Source organism: Cottoperca gobio, chromosome 4 (assembly GCF_900634415.1).
Source record: "Cottoperca gobio chromosome 4, fCotGob3.1, whole genome shotgun sequence".
NCBI lineage: Eukaryota > Metazoa > Chordata > Actinopteri > Perciformes > Bovichtidae > Cottoperca > Cottoperca gobio.
Genome location: NC_041358.1, coordinates 2529995 through 2555325, shown reverse-complemented (window position 1 = coordinate 2555325; position 25331 = coordinate 2529995). Strand labels below are relative to the sequence as shown.

At 40.0% G+C, this 25331-nt stretch overlaps 1 protein-coding gene across 1 annotated transcript in view; it reads right to left on the bottom strand.

The window, feature by feature from the left end:
* The window catches only part of LOC115006922 (neuroligin-1-like), a 179940-nt gene that overhangs the window by 127794 nt on the left and 26815 nt on the right, over nt 1-25331 (bottom strand). Inside the window, exon 2 of the mRNA XM_029429550.1 lies at nt 22969-24012. Coding sequence (XP_029285410.1) covers nt 22969-23503 — 535 coding nt within the window. The 5' untranslated portion in view covers nt 23504-24012. The remainder of the gene's footprint in view (nt 1-22968; nt 24013-25331) is intronic.

Genomic DNA, 25331 nt, shown 5'->3' with positions numbered 1-25331 from the left:
CAACAAAGTTTGGACAGGGAAACAGTATGATGGAGCACACTCACACATACACACACACTCACACTCACACACACTCACACCGGTTCTGATCAATGACCAGCTGCATAGAAATGACAGCAGTGAATTTCTTTAAGTTTTGAATACCTGGTCATGGCAGCATTTCATCACTTCAAGGAGTTCAGAATTCTCTACACCCTAAAATGACAACGTAAAAGGAAATGGCATTTGAGCTGAGCTCTTCTTTAACTCTTCGAATGCTCCCTCTTTCATGTCTGACATTCCTTTTGGAAAGCTGAGACAAGACTTCAGCCAGGTGACAGGCTTTGATATGCTGATATCAGGTTATATGAATATCAGGCAAAGACACACTTGACTTTTACTCGATGTGACTGAGCCTCCTTCTCTCTCTCTCTGTCATTCTTGGTCTCAGTTCATTTTCAGATGAGAGCTCCTCTGAGGTCAGAGTACTGAGACAGATGTCACGGAGAGATTCAAGACTTTTCACCGCATGCTAGTTTTTCAGTCAGGGTTACATTACTGGGACTGGTTCTAGCCCCCCGAAACTCAATCAAGACTTTTCACAGAAAATCAGTTTACCAAGGAATTATACAATACATTATGCATTAAGGAACTTCATTTTTAATTATTATTATATAATGTAATGTCCTCTTTAAAGTGAATATAAAGTTGTTGTGTTTTCTGTCTTTTGTTAACCTTAATTTTAACATAACAAAGTAGTTTTGTTGGGTTTTCATTGACGATGCAATTTAGTTGTATAGGAAAGTAACTTTGTAGAAGACAGGCTTTCATATTGACAAGTTCTTATAAACCAAAAATGTTGTATTCAATATTGAGTTTTTGCTGCAAACCTTTTAGCAATCATTTTACTTTTTGGGGTGTTTTTATCATTCTATTCAGTAGAACGTCTTAGACTAAACTCTACCCCATAATAATCTCTGACTAGCTTTGAAAACTCCACTATAAAGACATCACATGTTAAGAGCTGCCGCTAACTTCATAAAAGGTCCTGAAAACCACATTACCCCCTGGGGCGTTTTGGGAGAAGCTGACACACTTTAAGTGCTCGAGACATCTTAAACAGGTTGAGTTAAGAGTTTCACCAAGAATCACAACTCAAAAGACAAACTGCATCATATCAACAACATTGTAACTGATTTTCTGTTGCAATCCATACACTTCTTTAGATCCACGTTTTCATGCCCTATAATGCGTATTATGTTCTACTGTGAAAGAGTGCCATGAAGTGGCTGTGTTGAACAGGATGTGGCCAATTTTTTGGTTTGCAGGAGACAGAGAGAACTAGTGTTTCCAGCCAGATCCCATGTGACAGGCCGACGTGACAGAGAGCTGTGCAGAAGGGGATGCATTTCCTCTCATGTCTCTTGTATGTCTCTTTTTCTCACCCACTCTAATGCCTCTCCCTCATTCTCACCTACTTTGGGTCTCCTTCCAACTTTCTCCATCATGGGCATCAGATAGTGTCACACACCTTCTGTTGGATATAATGGAGATTATAAGAATTAAGGGAATGGAGAGTTTCAAGTTCAAACATGAATGTGTGGATGTGCTGCAGGTTCTCCTGCTTTGGGGCCTTGTTATAGAAGAAAGGAGGTCGAGCAGATTGGACACAAAGCACAGGACATTCACCAAGGCATTGTTTGTGTCCGGCGTGAAACCAATAACGTGTTGTTGTCTTTGTGTGTACAACGTGCAGTTTCACTTTTACTTTAGAAACATAGTCATTTTAACCCAATCCACGACCCACGACCTTACCAAGTTGTTTTGTTGCTTAAACCAAACATAAGTTTTGTTTGTGTGCAAAACGTTGCGTTACATTCACTTTCACTTTCACAATGTAGTAGATGCAGTTGGTGCGTCTGACGCAATAATCAATGTTGACGGCCATTGAATTGGCTGATAACATCAGAAATGGTCGGAGAACAAGTAGTAAATAGTAATAATAAAATAATAGAAATATTTAAATGGTATTACATCAGACGATTGGAAGAAATGTTTTGGTGGTAAAAGGTGTCAGATGTAGTGGAATGATGCTTCCTTGCTCTGCTACCCTGCTTTAGCTCCTTCACTTTGTCCCCCTCTCTTTGCTCCCTGCTTTCACCCTTATAGAATTATTGATGTGGTACATTAACGGGTGGAAGCACCTAATCTGGGAGCACATTGGGGAAAACTAGAAAGAGGTGGCACACAAGTACACATGCAAACATTAAAGACACATGGAGAAGAAATCAGCCTGCTTCCCCTATAGAGTTTCATTATAGTTCAAACTGCTCTCTGTCTTTGCATTCATACAAGGAGAGCAGATATAGATATATTGTGCTGCTGAATGTACAATTCAGTGTGCTTGCCAAGGCTTTTTACCTTGTATCGCTCAACCTCTTTGGACAGAGTGGAGAGCAAGGCATCTTGTATCTGTAAGAGACATGTGATTTGACACACACATACAATTACACACATCTATTTACTATACAGATATACATGCTGGAGAGAAGAAAAGCTACCACATCACATTATTTAGCTGAACACAGGGACCTGATACATATTGTATATTAAAGTTAATTGCAGTTGGTTTACATTTGAGAGCATTCATTAAGTCCTCGGTTTCCTCAAGCATTGTTTTCACTGTAATCCTTCCTCTCTTAACCTCAAATTCTTGCTTTAATGAAAACCATCCAGCCTGTTTTTTCTATTTAACCCAACCTAGATGACAGTCCCTGAGTTGCTGACAGCCGCTGCAGCGCCTTTCAGTCTGCGGTATTTCCCTTGTGGCATCAACATATCGCTAGCGTCGGAGGAAAACGTTGAGGCTTTGAAAAAGTATCAGTGTGTCAGCGATGAGGAGAAACTCGGACTGCGAATTTAAGACATCGTACAATGACCTGAGCGGCTGAGTATGGTCCCCCGGGGACGTTGCACTTGCAGCATGCAACAGGCCTCGTTGCTCAGGGAGAACCGGATTAGATAAAATTACAAAAAATAACACTACAAAGGCTTTTTTGACAAAAAAACATAAACAAATTGGGCTTAAATTAAAGTTTGACTGATATTGCTTTTAAAGATCTAATGCAAATGTTCTTTGTAGAGCTAGTCTGGGCTCTATTCCAGTGGTGCAAGTGGGGGAAGACAGTAGAGGTAGGTCATGGGCACACAGGCTGTGACATCTATAAATGAACCTGCTTATTAGGTTCATGTATGTGCTTTTGCACTAAATGCACAACTGGGGGGACAACAGACCTCAAGGTTTGTAGTTATTTTAACCCAAACTATGATCCTTTCCTCAACCTAAACAAGTTGTTTAGTTTCTGAAACCAAATATTAGTTGTGTTCAAAACAGTGTGTTACATTCAGTTTCACTCTCACTACGTAGTAGGTGCAGTTTGGTCCGTCTGATGCATTAGCATGGTAGCAATAATCCATGTTAACAGCCATTTAATAAACTGATAACATCAGAAATGGTTGGAGAACAAGTAGTAAATAGTAATAATAAAATACTAGAAATATTTAAATGGTATTACATCAGACGATTGGAAGAAAGGTTTTGGTGGTAAAAGGTGTCAGATGAAGTGGAATGATGCTTCCTTGCTCTGCTGCCCTGCTTTATCTCCTTCACTTTCTCCCCCTCTCTTTGCTCCCTGCGTTCACCCTTATAGAATTATTGATGTGGTACATTAACGGGTAAAAGCACCAATGCCAGATAAATAAATACAGTCTCAACCAGTCGCTTCACTGGTCTCATAGCTCTGAAACTGTGAACTATGACAACAAGGACTCAACAAAAGTTACTTTTCCAATGCTCCTGTCTTTGATACCAATTGATATGGTTCCCTTCCATTTTTTTAATTATTATTCCATCATATTAGCAGAGTGACTTTTCTTCAGAAACAGTTGTGGTTCTGAGTCTAAAACCTGAATTGCCTGATTAATCCAGTGCTACTTTGATTATGACTTCATCACATGGTATAGCAGACCTTTCCAGAAGCTTAAAAACAAAATGCAGGAAGCGCAGAACGATGTTACCAGATACATGGTCAATGCAATGAATTAAGTTGGATTATTACCTGAAGATGGAGTTAAACCACTGAAACTTAACCATATGTTTGATATGATTCACAATAATTCATTTATTTGTCACTACCTGACAGTTCATCTCTTGTTCATGGTCGTTAGCTTGTGTCCACCCTCCATCCCCTCCTCGTCCTCTCGACGGAGTGTATTTAATGACGGTCTCCTAATACAACATCTCCACCTACGTCTATCTCCCCTATGCACACACACATACACACACACACACACACAGACACTCTCACACACACACACACACACACACACACACACACACACACACAATCCATCACCTTTGCTTTTACCTGTCAGCAGTAACATCTACACACTGCATGATGAGACTCATTGCTAGGTGTTACATTACCATATGCGTGGGCCTTTGCAACACACACACACACACACACACACACACACACACACACACACACACACACACACACAGCCTATTTGACTGGCTTCCAATACACTTAATGAAAGAAGTGATGAGTTATTGACAGCTGCTGGTATGTGAAGCTGCTGAGGTATCTATTGCTGCCAATGTGCTGACACACACACACACAGACACACACACACACCCAGACCTGGAATTTAGATCTAATATCCGATACAGCATGTCAAGCAAAACGGTTGTCTCATTGTGCGTGTATGTATGTTGTGTATGTTTCAGCATCTTTATGTGCTGTACAAAGAGACATTTGAGTGGCAGTAGCTTTAAGGGTTCAATTAGAGCAGCTGACGCAATGCACTGGTGAGGCTAATTACTGGATTTGCAACAATGAGCATATGTACACAAATGAAAGCCCCCCCCCCCCACACACACACACACACAGACAAATCTGACTGGTGCTGCTGCCGGAGAGAACGGGCCATGAAGGATTGATGGTTTAGTTTGTGATGACTCCACACACGCACACGCGCACACACACACACACACACACACATACACACACACACACACACACACACACACACTCACACACACACTCACACACACAATTAACAGACATATCCACCCCTGTGATCCTCTACCCTCTTCCCTCTCCTCCTTCCACCCTCTCCTCCTCCTCCTACTGGTCCTCCTCCCCTCGTTTGGTGTGAAATTAAACATTAAAGCCCAGCAGCACATGAGTCAAGGTGCTTAATGATGTCGACTTCCTAATAAATTTCTCTGGAGAAATAGATAAAGACAGAGAGACAGGTCGAGAGAGGGAGCAAAAGAGAGGAAGCAAATCACAGTGTATTATAATATACAGAGGCTGGGCTAAATGATTGAAACTCTGAACAATAGAGGAACCAGTGACTCAACTTTACTGACCTCTGGAGGATCGAGTGGTGCTCATCTCAGGGCAATTATCACAAGACACTTCTGTCGTGAGTTTGGAATGTTAGGCAGCTATTCTGGTCAGACTGGATACAAACATACAATTCAAATCCTACATCCTAACCATCCTACATCCTAACCATCCTAGCAATGTATAACCTATGGCACAAGGTAGCCCCGCCCTTAAGCGTACCCTGCATTAACGTCTAACTTACTCTAAATGGGACTACCATTTACTAAATGAAACATCATGCTGTATTGAAAAAGACTTCAAACTAGCAACCATAATCTAATTAGGAACATTTATTTTTATTGAGGTAATAACTCAAGTGAGAAGTTGGATAATCCAATCAGTTATTGTTGTCACCAGTGGAGTCGTCCCCTGCTGGCCATTAGAAATAGTGCAGGCTTAAGGCACTTCCGCATTGGCTTCACTTTTCAAACCGGGAGGTTGCCGCTTGTCCACACCCCAGTTTGTAATGCAGATCTTTTGTTAAGAGTCAACAGCCATGCTAGCAGTTCTCTGAGGCAGTACACAGGCACGGCCGTGCTTTGAGATAAATGCTAACATCGGCATGCTGACATGCTTACAACGACAATGCTAACATGCTGATGCTCACCATCTTTGTTTCGCGTGTAAGCAACATTCGCTAATTACAACTAACAAGTACAGCCGAGGCTGATAGGAATAACCAGCCGACCAGCGTGGCTAAACATTCACAATAGCATCAGGGTCATTTACTCAGACTTAACAAAGCTGCTTCAGAGCCACAGAGGACATTGTCGGAATAGTTCTACATGCTGAGTAGTGTTCCTCATTACAGGTGAATTTACTTTGACATATAGCATTAGTGGAGTGCCCCTAAAGGTAAAGCTGCAGTGCACATTGTGGACGTAAGCACTGCCTGAAAGGGTCCATTTCTATAACTGCTCCAAAACAAGAAGAGACAGGGATGAGGGATGGCACAGAAATACACAAAAACAACTTTAACATTGTAAAAGATAAAGCTATTGTAAGTACAAGGGCAGCAAGTGAGTCATATACTGTTAATCACCAATCAGCTCCATGGATCAGCTTTAAAAGAACAATATGAATCACTGTTGTAACAGTACACAGAGATTTGAAAAACATGTAGTTCATTACCAAAAGGAAATATTAATCCCTGGCGTTATTGCGGGATAATAATACAACTTCTTTAAGTAAAATCATTCAAACCAAGCACCAGACAGACTGCTGACAAAGATCACTGTGATGGAAGCCCCACTACACAGTTTATAGTGAAGTCACTGTTCCACGGGCTGTTAATAGTGCTGAAGCACTCGGACAGAATTCCCAACAGTCATACGTAGCTTCAGTGTAGCCTCTTGCACTCATATTGCATCAAAGCACAGCATGAGGCCACTCTGTAAATAGAAAATAGACTCACTGTTACTGCTAAGGCTACTAAGGCTACTGTTTATGGTTATGATGTTCTCTACGGATCATTTTTATTATTAATAATCAAAGTTTCTTCCGAAGAGAAGAACTGCCATATACCCATTCATAACCATTCATTGTCTAAACTGGCATGAATTAATTACTCATTGGTGGTCAACTCCCTGTTTTCTGGCATCACAAAGATGATCATAAGCAAATGAGGTTTTCTAACATTACTACCTTCACAACAACGACATGCACAAAGCAAGTGAATGAATAAGTGATGAATATCAATTATCAAAAAAAACATTGTTTGATTGTGTCAAGGCAGCAAAGTCTTTCAGAAGCCAGCGTTTTTCATCATTCTCAGCGTTTGCTGCTGATTGAGGGACTTAACACATTGTATTCTGTCCCACTTATTTGACAAAGTAAAATGTTTAGACTTTAGATACGATGAGACACAATGTCATTATATAAATTACCTCAGTTAGATAGTCAAGTAATTAAAAACTTGACATCTGGACTCGCCAGACAAATTTGTAATATGGGCGATATATCAAAACCACAAACCTGAACTAAAAAGTGTTACATGTGCATTTGAACATACAGAGTAGACATACAGGGAGCAACAGAGAGACAGAAAGAGAGGCATTGATTCATTCCAAGGCTTGTCCATTGCAAGGCACCTTTGGAGTGAAAATGACTGCGGGCTTTAAGTGATTTATGTTGTCGTGCAACAGCAAATTACATATCTCATTACTTCTCGTTGTGGCAATAAGCTGTTCTGTCATTCTTCTGTATTTGTTAGTGCAGAACATAAATATTACAGATGAGACACGAGGTAGCAATTTGTGATACAGCTAATGACTTTTCATCTGCTCATGTGTGAGTAAACAGAGAGTGGAGGAAGGAGACTGAAGGTGGACAGGGAAGAGATTCATACATTCCAAAATAAAATATTATTACATACTAAAAGTCTTCAAATGAAAAAATCAAGATATTCAGACAGTGAGATGTGACAAACCGTGCGACTCTACAGAGCGGATGTTGCTGAGCCTTCTCCAGCAAAACTAATCTGTTTTCAAAAGAGCTTATTTATATGGCATGACACTAATGAAGGACATTTTGACAGCAATACAGCTCATTCATGTTCCCTCAAACTCAAGGTTTATCCTATATGAGACAGCTTTACTGTATACACATCATGAACATGATACATAGTACTCACAGCACTTCACTCATGCTTAGGCATACTGTATATTTAGAGATTAATTCAACAGCCTTTTTGTGCACAATACCCAAAAGCTGGTTAATGTAGAAGTGATATTGAGCTAAATTTACAAATAGACAACATTATTTTGAAAATAGAGCAGAAGAACAAATCGGAATTTTATCAAAATCGCAAAATGGACTTGTTCAATATCCAAATTGTAGGTGGCGCAATATTTGTTAAAGGCAAAATTTGTTTCAAAATAGCATTGATTTAAGTATTGTGGGGATGGCCCAGCCTAAACATTGTATTCTACAGACTAAAGAAAAAATCTTTGTTTGGTACAGATCCTAACACAGAATCACACCATGATCATTTCACTATGTTTTTCAATGAAGATGAGAATATTGATGCAAAAATTATCCAAAATCCTGAATCATATTGCAATATGTCACAAAAATTGCATTTCCAAAAAACACAAGAAAATACCTTTAGTATTGAAGTAATTGGCATATTTAAAGTAGAGAAAAAAAGGTCACTACAGACCATTTTCAGTATCAGTATCAGTATCACCAGGTGAGTCAACAATAATGTTTTTCGTGTTTCCTGTGGTCACAAGGTCATGGTATATGACCCTAACAGTATCAGCCTGCTGTTTAAACCCATACAATGTCTTATGCCTGGTTCAGACTACATCCTATTAGCCTGATTATAGTCCAACACGCCTGTCGTAGGGTATTGAAGTAGACAGTCATCGCGTCTGGGTTTGCCTCACGAAATCCCGACTGAATGTTTGATTTTTTTTAGCCTTCTATGATGTGTTCCCTCAAGACGTGACTAATAGCGCTCTTCAACTGTAAACACGGGGAAGCGAAAGAGGAATGATGTGAAAGAAGACGATGTTGTTGGAGCTGCAGGTAGAACAGAGGAAAGGTCCGTTGCTTTCTCTTCCTGTTTTTTAAGTCTTAGGTATGTTTAGTACTTACCGCATCCTTCCCGATGTCATAAAATATGGCGAGCTTTGATTGTCGTGCAGTCACAGCAAGATTTTACGACTCTTAAAATCTCCTAATCCGACACAGTAACCATCGTAACAGAAGAGAATATTGTGTAGTCTGAACCGATCATTAGACAACCAGGGGTTATTAACCTTCTCCACCCCGCTACTCACCTAAAAAAAAACTGTCAAGAACGTGTAAACTTGACACTCTAGCAATGTTAGCCAGAGAAAGTGTGCATTCACAACTCATTAGGTCTTTTGTATATCTAGAACCACCCCACTGCTCCAACCACACCACTCCCTGTCTCATTACCAAGCCAAGGTGACACCTTGGCTCCTGTGATGAGCATCCAACATACACACCATCTGGCCCAGCATCACTTTGTCCATTTACTTTTCCGTGCACACACGCATACAACGCAATGTGAACGTGCACAGAAAGAAAAAGAAAAATAACACTTGTACATATGTATGAGCGCACACATGCACATCTGTCAGTGCAGGAGCCGTCTACCTCTGAGCAGGATGTGATGTGACAAACAAGGATATGGTGAAGCCAGAAATATACACTCATTACTATGGATATATTTATGCTAACCTTAAATAATGCTAGCTTTGCAACATGTATCAGTTGTGACTTTTAGATGTCACCGTGCTGTAAAATGCTCAGTTCAGGTGACATCACTATGCCAACAAGCCCTGTAAAGAACTGTGTAGCAGTGGTGGTCTGCATGTATCTATGGATACATTAGATATGGGCATCAGGCCAGCATTACAGCATGCACACTGCTCTATTCCTCCATACCCAATTTAACATCACAGCATAATTAAAGGAACTTGGCAGGCCCCTAACAGTTCATAGTCCCTGCACTAGAATAGGGCTGGTTGGAGGGGGCTGCTGGAGCCCATGCAACACCAACACCAACATGGGAGGATGATTCCCTGTTCCCATAAATGTGTTAATTAACAGGGTAACTATTGGATGTATGGGAAAGGCATGTCTAACCGGTTTCTCAAGATCTTAATATAAGTCCCCTGCTATTCTAATGCAATTACAACAGTGACATGTTCTGAGCAAAAGCAGCTCACAGAGGCAGCTGCACCTGCTGTCCTGGTCCTGCCAGACACCGGGAAGCCTTTTTGACATTATCCTGGATTCATCCATACTTACTTACATACTCACAAAATAATTTCTGTCAAATGCATGAGGTATTTATACTATGTTGTTTATCCTGTACACATGACATTCACGTTTGTGTGTCCTGGGAGAGGGATCCCTCCTCAGTCTCTCCCTGAGGTTTAGAACATTTCCCCCTTTAATTATGGGGTTTCTTTAGGAAGTTTTTCCTTGTGCGATGCGAGGGTCTAAGGACAGAGGGTGTTGTATGTACAGTCTGTAAAGCACACTGAGACAAATGTGTCATTTGTGATATTGGACTATATAAATAAATTTGATTTGATTTGAAAAGGTAGAGAGGAGAATACTATGTTTAATGCAGCCAGTGGATTGCATAACTGCACATCAGGGTATGTTGCAGCGTGCTCAAGCCTTTAAGACTTTCTTGGAGTTAATGTTGAGGAAATATGCAGACTGTCTAACCAGCAAGCTCTTTGCTCTAGTACCCGTGTCATGGTCAGAACATCGGGAGCTGTTTCAGCTGTGTTTATTCAGTATTAAGTGCGCTTCAGTGTTTCTTAGATGATGCAAAATTTGCTTCTACATGAACTCAACAAAACAAATTAGCATGCAGACTAGCCAGTTAAATAATTAACGGCTCGAGAAAAAAATGTTCAACTAAATGTTCTCTTGCCTTCCAAAAAATCCATTTAAGTACAGGAATCACAATTCTGCTTTTGAGTGGCATTACTGTCACTTGAGAGGGATTCCTTTTTTGATTCGTTTTGTTGACTTATTTGCTGCTAAAAAGTAGTCACAACATTTTGTTGTTGTAGATGTTTTATAATATCTTGGTGCTGCTTTATATTTATATATATATATATCGTTTTTTACTTTTTTCTTCTATTCGTTCATCCATGAACTCCTTCAGTTGTAGTGGTGGAAAATGAGACACTATATTTTAAATGGCAATATATTCTATGTATTCTAATATGGTTATTCATCCATAAACAATATTTCAATTGAAAACTGTCCATACATTGAAAATATGTATTTATCCTTGTGTCTCGCAAGATAATGGAGTATGCACCAAGAAATAGTGTGTGGCTGAGAATTATGGGAGATGATTAAATGTTAAATAAGCATTAAATAAATAAAAATACATAATCAATATTAAATAATTCAATAGCTCATCAACATATTAAGTTTAATTCCTTCTTATTTTTAACTGTTTTTGTTTCCTTTACAAATGTATACTTTTTGGACAAAAAGCTGAGGCTCAGTTGAAAAAATGAAATGTGACAAAAATTATAAAAAAATAAAAAAAAATGTTGTGAAAATAAAAATGACTTTAAGTTCTAATATTTTGTAAATGTATTGACCTTATGTTCTAATGTTTTGGATTTATCAATATCATTATTTCATGTGTTAGAATTTGAAACTTTTTAAATAATTAATAACACATCTTCCTCTTCCAAATGAAATGTGGAATTCATAAGAAATAAAAGATTACAGTTGCTCATTACAGCTTTACTTGGTTTGTGACAAGATAATGGCCATGAGCGGGTCGTAGCAGACGACCTATGAAAACATTTATTTATTAGTCTGTGTTCACAAATTGTGGACCTAAATCCATAGCGCTCAGAACCGTAGACATGATTCTACAGTGAACACACAACACTAGCAGGTTGTGTTTTTCCTGCTTGTGGTCACATTTCACTGACATGATTTTAAAGAATCTGATGGAAGAGAAACTTGGATATGGAAGTAAAATATAATGTGCCTGTAATAACTGTTCAGCAGAAGTGACGTATTCTCGCTTTAATATTAAGCATCGTGGAGATATATGGGTTAAAAGTTGGGTGTAAGCTTCAACGTGTACCATGTTCATTTCTACGCATTAGCAAATAACTATTTACTCATCTCTTAATTACTTCTTTACTCCTCTGTCTTCCCTCTTTGTCTCTTTTTCAACTTTTCTTCCACTTCAGTGCATTGCTGAAGTCAGACTGCAACAAACTCACCTCACAATCATATTGATCAAAACAAGGACGTGGTACATTTAATTAATTGAATAACTCTTATTTCCTTTCTGTTGCTGTTGGTGTGCAGAGACTAACATTAGTGTTTACAGTTAGTTTACAGCTGACTCTCCATCACCATTGAAGCAAATAGCTTCATGTATTACATATTTGTACGGCCGTTTTGGAAAGGGTCCCCATAAATAATGACTATAAGTGAAATGGAAACTATGAGGAAAGCTGTTACTTTTCACCACGGCGTGTCTATCTGCGCTTTTCACAATGTGCTGTGTCTGAAATATACATGAGGCAAAATGTGTCCCCGCTATTGCTGCAGCGATAGAGCGCAAAAGAAAAGTGGGAGCGGAGAATAAAAGATTGATTTTTTTGTGAGATGAATCTTAGAAATGGGGCAACGTTATGGCATTTGTATCCCTGCCTCTTTGTGCAGTTGCCGTAGCTGTAATTTGTGGAACAACAATGGCTGGTATTGGCTGCGTGCCGAAGGTTCAAATGTCCTTCATTTAATATTCTGGAAAGAAAAGAAAAATAAGCTGCTTATTTATTTATTGTAATGCAAGTGTCATGAATATGTATGAGCAGCTATCAATGCCGTCACCTTGAACAGAGTTACACGAGTGTGTGAGTGTGTGTGTGTGTGTGTGTGTGTGTGTGTGTGTGTGTGTGTGCATGTTTGATTTCAAATGTGTGGTTTCTGATGTGTGTGGAGCTATTTGTAAAAACAAAAGGTTGGAAAACAATTTATACAAGAAGCGAAGGTCATATTCTCCTCTGTCTTTTGACATTTGCCTGACCAGGCAACAAACACACTATTCAAAAAGCAGTGGACCTTTCCAACATTTAATGGATGTTTTCAACCACAGTGACTTGTTCAATTCAGACAATACTCTTATAACGTTGACGGATCTTGGACATGCTGTGTGTTGTATAACTAATAGTGGATGTACTATTTTTTCATGCTGGTCCAACCCGGTCTCACTCCCAACTCATCAAATACCGACGCATGGTCAGTGCGATACCAACGCTCCGAGGCACCCTTTAGCATCTGTATGACACGCAAAGGGCTTTTAACTGACTCCAATGTAAACCTATCCGGGTCTTTATTAGATGGTCGGACGGCCGAAGTACAAAGAGTGAAAAGAGCAAAAAAGGTCCCGTGTTTACCTTACTTTTGTTACATAACATACGCACTTAACAATCACCAGTTAGATACTTTGACCCGAATCACAATGTTTTTCTAAGCTTAGTCTTTGTTGCAAAAGTAAACCTAAAAAGGAAAAAAAATAAAACGTTAGAAGTTTATTTTGAAAAGGGACTGTATGAACGTAGCGAGCGTAAACTCTACGTTTCATTTGAACACTGAGGTTTAATTTGAAAATATCATCAATGTCATCATTATATTCTTTATTATTACACATTTGTGTGGAATTGTCATAATTAGCATACTAATTCTTGAGTAATGGTTAAAACATCTTTTTTTTTTTCTTTTTTTGTACACAGTGATCTTTAACCACCAAAATGTAATCAGTGCATCCTCGAGTCCAAGTGGACATGTATCCAAATTTGAAGAAATTACTGAGATATCACGCTTAGAATAGGACCGATGTGAGGTCACCGTGACCTCGACCTTTTACCCCCAAAATCTAATTAAACGGAAAACCCAGAAGCATGACGCCTCCGGTAAAAGCAAAGGCACAAGAAGTGAACGTTGTTTGGAAGTAGCAGGCTGATTAAATGAGAGCCCACACACGACTCTTATCAGATTTCAGAGTGAGTACATAAAAAATGTGGGCACATTAATCTCTTTTCTTCAACACATCCGGTTCTGCTCTCTGTGCAGAAAGATTCTGCCAATTCACAATCTCTATTATTTACTAAATCATATTTGGGTCTACTTTGGATTTTCGTTTTATTCCTTTTCCCCCATTAAATATTTTAAATTGCTTTGCTTAATAATTTGGTTTACTGTAATCTGTGATTGGAAAGCAGTTTGTTGTGCCATTATTCAGTACTTCTCTCTGAATTTACTCATGGAAGCACTTACATGTGAATTGTATTTAAACAGTACAGAGCAGTAAAACTGAGGATTAAAACTCTTTTTACTGTCGGCAAGTGCAGTATAGATAGCTGTTTAGTGGTGCCTACATTTCAAAACACAGCAGCTACGCGGAACACAATCATTTGACAAACCTAACACATATAGCTTTATGTAGACAATGAAGCGTTAATATGAAGCATACAGCTCAGCAGGAAACCAGGACTGTGCTTCACAGAGGACAATCTGAAGAACTCATACATACACCTGTCAAGGTACAGCAGCCAGAAGCTGCCAATCGATGTGGGAAAGTCTGTCCAACATTCTTTCCTTACGGGAATATTGACTGGTGTTCGGCTGGAAAATACAAATACAGCGCATTCTGTCACAGAGTAGGGTAACCATGCAGAGCTGGACACCATAACATTTGGTATGCATAATCATGGTCTTCATGGCCACTCACACACAACCTCATATTCTATAAGGCAGATTGCCACGGAATTTGCAGAACACATTCAAGAGGATGACAACATTTGATTTTAATGATCCCATGACCTTTCCTTGAACACTACTTCCAGGACAAAGGTTACTTATTTAATGCAATACTGACCCCATATTAGATATATGTAGATATATTTTAATCCAAGACAGGTATAGTTACCCTGAACCATGGGACAGATTTTCTCACTCGAGCCCCTGAGATAGAAATCAACAGGGCTTGGCATTTCATTTTTTTGGTTCGATTTTTTCATGTCAAGTCATGTAATAATTATTACCATCACACAGAGAGACAGTGTGCTTTTCTCTCACATGAATTTGCGTAGAAATAACCTCAGGTACTAGTCATCACCATCCTGCCAGTCATTATTCCAGAGAGGCTTTAAATGGTAGGCTTTAAATAACAGCTGCACAGATACATACTGTATATTACTGCATTGTTCAGGGTTATGAGCAACAGCTACTTTCTTCTACCATTAAGAAACATAACACTCTCTGACAGCCTTGTTCAAAGGTTTTAGTTGTTAGGCAGATATTCCACTTTCAAACTGATCTCAGAGTAAGTTTACTCCATCACAAAGTGAAGAGGGAAATGTATAGAAAACACAAAGTTGGTGAAACTAAGGATGTTTACATTCACAGTTTGGTGACAAATATTCACGTGGAATAATTTAATTTTAAATTACATAATTTATATCATACTGTAATATATGTCAATATTATTCAGAGAATAAGTTCAGCTCATTGGTATTAATTATTAGCTGAGTTTGTCGCAGTTGGGGAGATGGACGTTTGTCACTTCATGGCCAAAACTAAGTAATTTAACAGTAGACTACAAAACAATACAGAGAGGATTTGGCCCAGATTGGATGTATTCTGTTTCACTCAGCTCTGTTTCTCTCCCTCTCTCTCTTTCTCTTTCTAAGTTTGGTTCAGAATTAACGCATGGTCCAATGGGGCCGAGCTGAAAATGACAAGTCCAGCACCTTCCCAGCAGCCAGCACATCTACTCAGCCAAGCTTTGACACAAAACCCTGTCAGAGAGGACAGAACTTAAAATTATCCTGACACATACACACATACCCAAATCCATGGATACATCTAGGCAGACACACACTAACATAAGAAGAAACTGAGGAGTTAAGTCATGAGTGGAGGTGACAGAGCCCCTCAAGGGAGACCCAAACACAAGACGGGCCATGGCTATTCCTGCCTTCTATTTCCTCCACTCTGTTTGTGTGTCTTTGAGTGGATGTGTGTGAGTCCACTCCCGCAGGATCCTTCTTCAACAACTACAAAACTGGGACAAAGCCAGAGGAGTAGGAGAGGTAAAGACAGGAGAAAGAGAGAAAAGGAGGGAAAGTGAGATGTGGGAGGGTGAATAGGTCAGGATGGATAGACAGACAGAGATAGACATGAGGGAAAAGGCCAACCGCTGCAGAGGTAGATCAGATGGAAAGAAAGAGACGCAGGGAGAAGAAAGAGATGAGGGAGAAGGGGAGCCATGAAGGGAAAACTCACCTACTGTGAAGTTGTCTGCATCTTGACGAAATTCACATCAACAATGGAGCTTCTATTTTAAACCCCTCTGGAGTGGAGACAGTGCACAGACATTTCAGAATAATGCAACGTGTTGAAATATTCCCGGAAATATTTGAGATATTAAACAGCTTGTACGAGCTGGGTAATGGCCTAGATTACAGTTAAATGTCCTACTTTGGCTTTTAAAAGCCCAAATGCTTAATTCAACATAAAGGGACTTCCAACACACCACAGAGACACCGTAAAGAGAGTTGTTTTTTTTCTGCTTTGATTTACAAGGTCTGACAGTGTTGAAGGGTGAGCAGTTGATTCCATGAAGCACAGAAGCAGAGTGCTGTAAGACCCAGCACTCTGCCAGCAGCTGGCATCGACAGTGAGAGCGGCTGCACAGCAAATGGCAGGGTGTCATTACTTCACACAGTACAAACTCTACCTCATCCCCCGTAACCAGCGTTAACGTTGTTAATGTAAAATATGACTAAATATCAACAATGTCAGCAACTTTTTTTCTCCATGACTCATTGCAATACTAATACCGATGTAAATCCACTTCTATACCTTATTTGTTTAATCTGTAAAAAAAGAAAAAAAAGAAATCACGTGCTGTATTTTTAAAGTGAGTTATTACGAGGACAAATAAAACAACTGGCTTAAGTTGATTTAAAGTTTAGAATAAAACTTGACCCAGGTCACAGTTTGTGAACCAAATTCACAAGTTAGTGAATTGAAAGTCACATTTTCACCTCCAGGACCCAAATGCAGTAAAACAAGACAAGACACAAGGGGAAGTGAACATTTCAAAATAAAACAGGAAACACAAAAAACAGATTGTGACATCTACAGTCTCACATTTAGCTGCAGCTCTGGATGTAATACACACGGCTTGCACAGGATACCTACATAATGAATCCAAAATATTATGACACTATAATGATATCGCTGGTGAACTCTTCCACACAGTTTAAGTTCAAGTTAATGTCTTTACTAAGAACACCTGCACTTGTACAGATCTGGCCATCACTGGCAGTCCTAGTGGATACCACGTGTTTAGAGACCAATGTGTTTCCTGTCTGAGCTTTAGCTCCACTCAGGCATCAACAGAGCTGACGGCTTGTTTCCAGACACCAGTCCATTTTAGTGTGACCGACTTTTGTCACTCGCTGCTAAAAAGTCATAAACTATTAATTAGGTTCTTAGACACTGAAATGACAATTATTGTTAAAAGAAAGCATCCTTGAACAAAGCCTTACGACAAAACGCTAAACCAATGAAACCAATGAATCATTAAAGACAAAATAACTCTGGTTTTGTGACACTTTTCTGTTCTGATATTGTCAGTGTGTGATAAATATCTTCATCTTAAAATATTTAATAATCCTAATATAGTTGCTGTTATTATTCAAAGTGTGATAATTTGTGTTGTTTGAACTTTTCTTCAACCTCTTGCTTGTACTTCTGCATCAGCTTGTGCTTCTCTGTTACCCATAATGCATTTTGACAACCCGCAGGGTTGAGACATGAACATTCCTTTAGTCAGCTGTTGGTTCAGGTGGAACGAGCAAGGAGGGAAAAAAGGTGTTCTTTTTTTTCATGTATTTAAAAATAATATGAATTATCAATGTAGATTTTACAGCTTACCAGTACTAGATTTAAAAATAGAATGAAACACAGTTAATAGTTTGAATTATTGAGATCTACAGGCCTCTGAAATTCATATATAAAAGCATTTGTAAACATTTAAATGTATGTGTTGTATCTTTACAGCAGCTACAGAATGTCATTCAAATGAATATGACTTCAAACAAGCTGCAGCTTCTCATGTCATTGTTATCCTGTCTATGATCTCATCTCTGTGTCAGTCAGACTTTGTTGTACTTCAACTTTTTTGTTAAGTTAGCTGTCTATCTGTGAGAGGTGAGATTCCACTGCATTTGCTTTCATTTTGAAAATGAATTGTGAATGCATGCTGCAGGGAGAAAGCAGACCAACCGCAGTGCTGCTACCTCGGATCTCATTACAGAGACCACTATCCCAGCATGCGATAACTTAATGACCGTACTCTATTCCAGACACATCAAAAACACTACTTTTAACCACAGAAGACTTCTTTGAACCAGCATGCCACAAAACACTACAATAGTCCTTATGAGGACACAGAGATGAGTCCCACAGCAATTACACACTGCCTCACTTTCACCGCTGCTGTTGGCTCTCTTTGTTTTTGTCCTTCTGACTCCGATATTACTGCGTGTCTGCCTGTTCTCGCTGCTCTTCATCACTGCCTATATCTGGCTCTCTTCCTGTTGCCCCTTTTAACCTTGTGTCTCTTTGTTCTGTGTGAATTTGGCCATGCTTAGAAAGCAGAGTGAAACCAACAAATGCTCTTCTGGTCAAATTCCCAATTAATTAAGACAATGCCCAAATAAGTGCTCTGCACGTTTTCAAGAACTGATCAATGGATTTTCAAGATTGCTGGGAACATTGTGGGCACACATTCCGTATTTCCGCCCAAGCTAATTAAATGTAAGGTTCCACAAGGACGTCAGTTTTATTATAACTCTAAACGGTTCTCTCGGTCACAACAACAGTTGTAGTGTTGTGGCACTAAGGTTGATAAAAACAGTTCATTTGATTGATCGTGACTGATTTGACTCCCTACCAGCCTGATAATGTATTTCTTCTGAGCCAACCCTGTTACCGAAGACGTCACTGTGGCTGCACACATCTAGCCATGAAATGACCCAGTGCCTCACCATGATCTGTCCTCTCACCACGCACCACTGACCACACTTTGTGCTACTGTGTTACTGATGATGACTGAACTGAAAGTATCCATGGAAAATGTAGCTCTGCCACTATAAAGGAAACATCCAGAATGCTGTAGAATCGACTGTATGATTACTTGAAGGATCTTTGTGAGGCTGTAAAACTTGTATAACTTCACAGCCATGCCTCCAGTTACTTATAGCTAACTTATATAATGTTGTTTCTGATGTAGTCTCTTACAGAACATGTCTATTCAACCAATATACACACTCAGTGTCTACCTTAACAGAGACACTGACTAACTAGGAACTGCTTTTTGACGGAATCACATCATATACATATGTATTTGAGTATAGATGTATTTCTGTTCACTTATCACCAGAAAAAAACATCAATATTAGATGAAAACAAAACCCTGGATTGCATTTTACTACTTTTATTTTGAAGTCCAATGACTATGTTTTAAAACTCTTGTGTAGAATATGTGTGCATACCAATGTTTCACATTATGGATCCTAAGTAGTCCGGCAGTCCCGCAGTAGTACTTGTCTGGCAGTGGCTCAGTCAGTAGGGGCTTGGACTGTGAGCTGTAGGGTTGCTGGTTCAAATCACTGACCAGACCTAAAAAAATGTAGTGTGACTGCTACTTGGAGAGGTCCCAGTTCACCTCCTGCCCTGTCGTGGTGCCCTTGGGCAAGGCACTGAACATCCCCCTTCCTCACTCCCATCGCTCCCCAGGCAGCTGTACATTAGCTGCCCACTGATCCTAGTACTAGACTCCTGGTACTAGGATGGGTTAAAAGCAGAGAACAAATTTCACTGTGTGCTGTGTGACCATTAAAAAGAGGGTTTCATCCCTCCGATTCTATAACAAGTACACTATGGTTAAGATAAAACTGTTGGGAAAGATACATTTAAGCAAATAAAAAACCTTGGTAAAGGTTCTGGGAAGACTTGCTATATTTAATAAAAAGGCAAAGGTTAATTGCAGCTCTGTAGCAGGAAACAAACTCCAATCTCCTGCAATTAAGCCTGACACGATAAAAAAACATCCACTAACGCAACCTTTTCATCTCTACCTCGCTACATATAGAGCTTTCTGTTTTACCACCATCATGAGGTTCCAAATCCAAAATGGATGTATATTCCTAACAGGGTTGCAAAGATTACTTCCAAGTATGAAAAATGACTTAATTTCTTATTCTATCTTGTGTTTTTAACTAGATGTTATGTTCTCTTACTTAGTTCCTTTAATGTGTCACATATCTGTAATAATTGCATTAAGCTTCTCATTTGAGCTAGAATGACTCTTGAACCTTCTCTTCTGACGGAGCACTTTTTAAATTATATTCCACACTTGTATTTCAGCTACATCCAGAAATTAATATTCATATTATACTGTATAAAAATATTCAACGTGTCCTACATGCATTAATGTTTAGTTAATTTATGTACATTTTAATTACCTATGGGGTACTGTTTAGAAGAGCGGAGCAACGCTGCCTGATGAAGTGCATGTGTTGAGAGTACTGTGGTTATTGTTCGCTCAGTGCACAGCCAGTGGGGAGTAACCTAAAGCCAAAGAAACAAACGGTAACAAGGCTACAGATCGACCATCTTGCTTTTCTTTTTTTGTTAGTACAACACATTGTTTTCTAAACCTAAGCCCCCTTTTTCCATAAAATAAAAAAATTCACAACAGATTGTCTGGGTCTTGGTTTTATAATGATGATTTTCCATGCTGTGTGACTAATATGTAAGCTTCTTTAATCTCTCAGTTTAAATACATTCCCCCTCTATGTATCTGTGTGTGCAACACGTTTGAGGAGAGGAGAAAAAGACAAGGGAGGTTAGAGTGTACATGTATCTGTGTAGTAAGAAGAGGAAGGATGTACACTAAGTGATAATGCAGGCAGCTGCCAAGAAAATTACATTAACACCCAGACCTTATCAAGGACACTGTCAGCAACTGTCTCTCTCTCTCTCTCATACACACACTTGCACTCTCCCACCGACGTATACACACAACAACGTGCACACATCCAGGGAGGAAGAGACTGAGAGACAGGGAGAGAAAGACAGAGGGCATTATCTTGATGAAACAGTGCTTGATACAGTAGCACGAGCCAACATGAACACAGCTCTGCTTTCTTTTAATGGAGATTACACAGTCAAGGTCCAGCCTTAGCTCATCTTGTTTAACACTGCATACAACTACATCACTGTGTGTGTGTGTGTGTGTGTGTGTGTGTGTGTGTGTGTGTGTGTGTGTGTGTGTGTGTGTGTGTGTGTGTGTGTCTGTGTGTGTGTGTGTGTGTGTCTGTGTGTGTGTGTGTGTGTGTGTGTGTGTGTGTGTGTGTGTGCCTGATCTAATATGCTGCTATCTCCTCACACATCGACCATCATTACTACACACCTCCTGACCCCTGATCTGGCAGCCAATAAAAGATTGCCCAATTGTGCTGGCCAATGAGAGCACACACATCACTTGATCAGGGAGTGCGGTGCAACACAACCTCGCCAATACTGTGCCATCACAAGGTCTACAAATTACATGGCTGATTCAGGGTTGAAGTAGCAAATAGAGTTATTGCTAATATCTGCAGGACATCTAATGGTCCTTATCAAGTCCTTTGAATCTGAAAGAGTCTTTCTTGCTCTGCTCACTTATACTTTCTGAGATGCATTAGGCATGTTCCGTCAGAGGAAGAGTTGGTTTTCCAACTGGTTTATAAAATTGTCCCTAAATTTACTTCCAGGTAGCGTTTAAAAGGTCCTGTCTCTTAAATGTATCATTCTGAAAACCTGCAGATGCCCTGAGTTGAGACCTTGAATAATTCGTAGACCTTGATCTCACGATTGCTCTCTGCTGTACCACATAGGTCTTCTTTTTTTTCCTCCTAGATTCTTCTTGCTGTGGCATTGTACAGGTTGCGTTCAGATCATACATACCTCCTTGTCTACATATTTTCTTGCCCGGTTTCCTGGCACATTCCTTGGATATTCTTTTGACTGTAAAATGAATAAAAGACTAAAGAATAACATCGAGCCCCTGGACGCGCAATGCACACAGGAGCTGGCATGCGCACGCACACACGCACACACGCACACACGCACGCGCACACACACACACACACACACACACACACACACACACACACACTCACATACATTCACACACACTCACACACACTCACACACACTCCCACACACACACACACTCACACACACTCCCACACACGCACACACACAAAGCTGACTGACTGAAACAGAATAGAGGGGAAGGGAGAAATAAAGAAAGAAGGAAAGAATGAAACACACCAGCTCAATCAGCACAGTATTCAGTCCATCAGTCGGCCAGCCAGTCATTCAGCCAGTCAGCCAAATCAATCGGTGATGATCATGACAACGACTGTCTTGTTTAATGAACTGTAGCCATTGTGACATAGCACAATAGGCTATGATGAGCTACAGACATGAGGGAATGGAGGGAGTACACCTGTAGAGGAGGGCAAATAAGGCGATGAGGAGAAAGAGCCACAGAAAGGTGGAGGAGAAGTAAAGGATGGAAAGGATAGTGAATGGAAGAAAGAAGAAGGAGTCAGCTATGGAGTGGAATGAAATAAGGATTAATGGCCTCAATGGATGCCACACACACGTGTATGAACACTTTTCTCTCTTTCACAAAACCAATCTCACACACTCATGTACTATAAGTAGTGTCATGCACATTAAACATGCACAAGGTCATGCTTTCCCTCTACAGACAGACAGGCACACAGACAGACAGACAGACACAGACAGACAGACAGACAGAACACACCCTTTTCTTTACCATCCTGTTCTGGGTTCAATACCCTGCGCCCCGCCACCCGCTATCCCCACAATCATCTTGCGCTGGGCCCGCAGGCTAACTCACCATCCTCAGTGGGGACGTAGATGTTAATATAGAGGCAATCCTCGCTCTGGTCCTGGACGTATGTGGACACTATGTCAATGCTGTTGGTGAACCACACCGGAAGCATCACATCCGGCAGGCGGCCCTCCACGATGCTCTGAGGGCACACCGGAGCAAAGTGCGTAGCATTTCGGATCTCTGGCCACGACGTCGGGGGCTCAGGTGGCTGGAATCGGCGCTCGCCAGTGGGCGGAGCTGCATACGGGACGCCCAGAAACTGCACAACAGGACCCAGGATCTCGTTATTGAGCTCCTTCTTAATGCCCCGCAGCTTGCCGTACACGGTGGTGACCACCGGGTCGTTCTCGTCGAGTTTCTGAGCCGACACAGCAGCTGGAGACGCCTGCAGCAGCAGAAGTCCCAGCCATATTAGAGAGGACACCCACCGGCCGATGCTGAAGCCTTCAAGCCTTACGTATCCAATCATCCTGCTCCCACTCTTGGCAGTCTGAAGTAGCTGACACCCAGTCCTTGACTGGTGCCTCCACTGGGACATGGCTGCTACTCCTTCTTTTCAACTTGTTTGCTGCGTCCTCTGTTGTCCTTTCAGAGTACAAATTCCTTATTTTCTATTTCTCACTTACGCCATGCAGATGCAAACACAAACACAGTCACACTAAAATCACATTCACACACAGGCATAAGTGGGTAACTCCGGAATAGAAGATGGCCTGGTTGCTAATGATCCTTTTTAAAATCCAAGCAGTGCAAACCATCCGGTGGAAATGTAGCAGCCATCAGTTTTCTAAGACAAATCTGAGTAATATTCCTCACAATATGGAAAATAATTCCTCAAAAAGGTCCAGCAGACAACCACTGCAATGAAGAAGACAACAGCAAAGATATCATCTTTAAGCTCCACTTCTCAGAAGGTAGACAGGCCAGTCAGTGATGAGGGTTTCTATCATTTTGAGATGACTGACAGGTGTACAGCAGCAGGAGTAGCGGTGCAGTGGTTCTGGTGGATGTACTTGGAGTAGGTCGGTCCAGTCCAAAGTCTGTCCCCTGCAACACAGAAGCAAAGCAACAATCAGCATTTAGACAAAGACAGGTAATGATATTCTAGATTTAATATGCCACTTTTCTCTTTCTTGCCTCTTGCAAAACATTAAAATACCAATAATTAGTAGGAGGGTCATTTAATTTGTGTTATACCCATATGCACAACAATCAATCAATTTAAGAGGAACGTCTATTTTTTGCACATGACAGTAGGTTATATTACTCAACAGCTTAACAAGCAAGGTGTCCATCAGTATGCTTGGTGACAGATGTTTCCCGGTTATGGTGGAGTGTACAGTTTAATTTTATACCCTTCCCTTAATGCGGAGTACCCTCCAGAGCTGCCAGTGTGACACTCCGTGCTGGTGAGGGGGGATCGTTTTGGGAGAGAGCCATAGACTAGATGCATACCGCCAGCAGCAATAACACTTGCAGTATAAACTACACACATTCAGAATAAAAGTGTATACTGTGACAGGTTTATTTTTATGCCACTGCTTACTGCCAATGTAAGGAGTAGTTTGCCCTTTATGTAGAAAGTCAGGTCAAGGTGTTGGATGGGGGTTTCCTTAACTCTATCATTAACCAGACAATAGTTACCACGTGAAAATATTGTTGAGTAAGAATAAAAAAAAAACTTTTAGAAACATCATCAGAGAGAAGGAATTGTCCAATAGAATGTTAATGTCTGTTCTTGGGGTTGAAATACACGAGGATATAGGTTATGAGGAATAGTTTGACATATGATTTCTGCATTAACAATCACAGTTGAAACTGGTAAACACTTTAATTTCATCTTAATTCATATAAATAAATATATGTAAAATTGAAAGGCCATATTACTGCTAAATTGTTACCATTATACAGCTATATTAATGATGATATTGTAAGAATAAAGCTAGCTACCTTGACTACTACTTGTCTAATAAAATATATAATGCAGCCCAACTTGCACGAGGTACATTTAGCTCTTTCTGCTGGTGGAAGACAAGACATTTTGTATTTATTACATCATTTTGTGAACAAACAAATCAGCTAGAGAGTAAAACAATTGATATTTTTCTCAAATTTAAAATATGTGTTCCAATTCCATACTAAGTGAAAGTAGTCATTTTGTTTAATTAGTCAATATTTGTGCAAGGCCGCCAACTGTAGTAAATAAAGAAAGTAATCAAGGAAAGCAAGAATGAAAATGGAAATTGAAAGGCCGTGTATAGGGAACAAAATGCACAGTAGTAGTTTAACATAACATATATAAAGTGAGGTTAATAAAAAAAAAATTTAAGCAAGTTAACTGGAATTAATTCAAATTAATTGCTCGC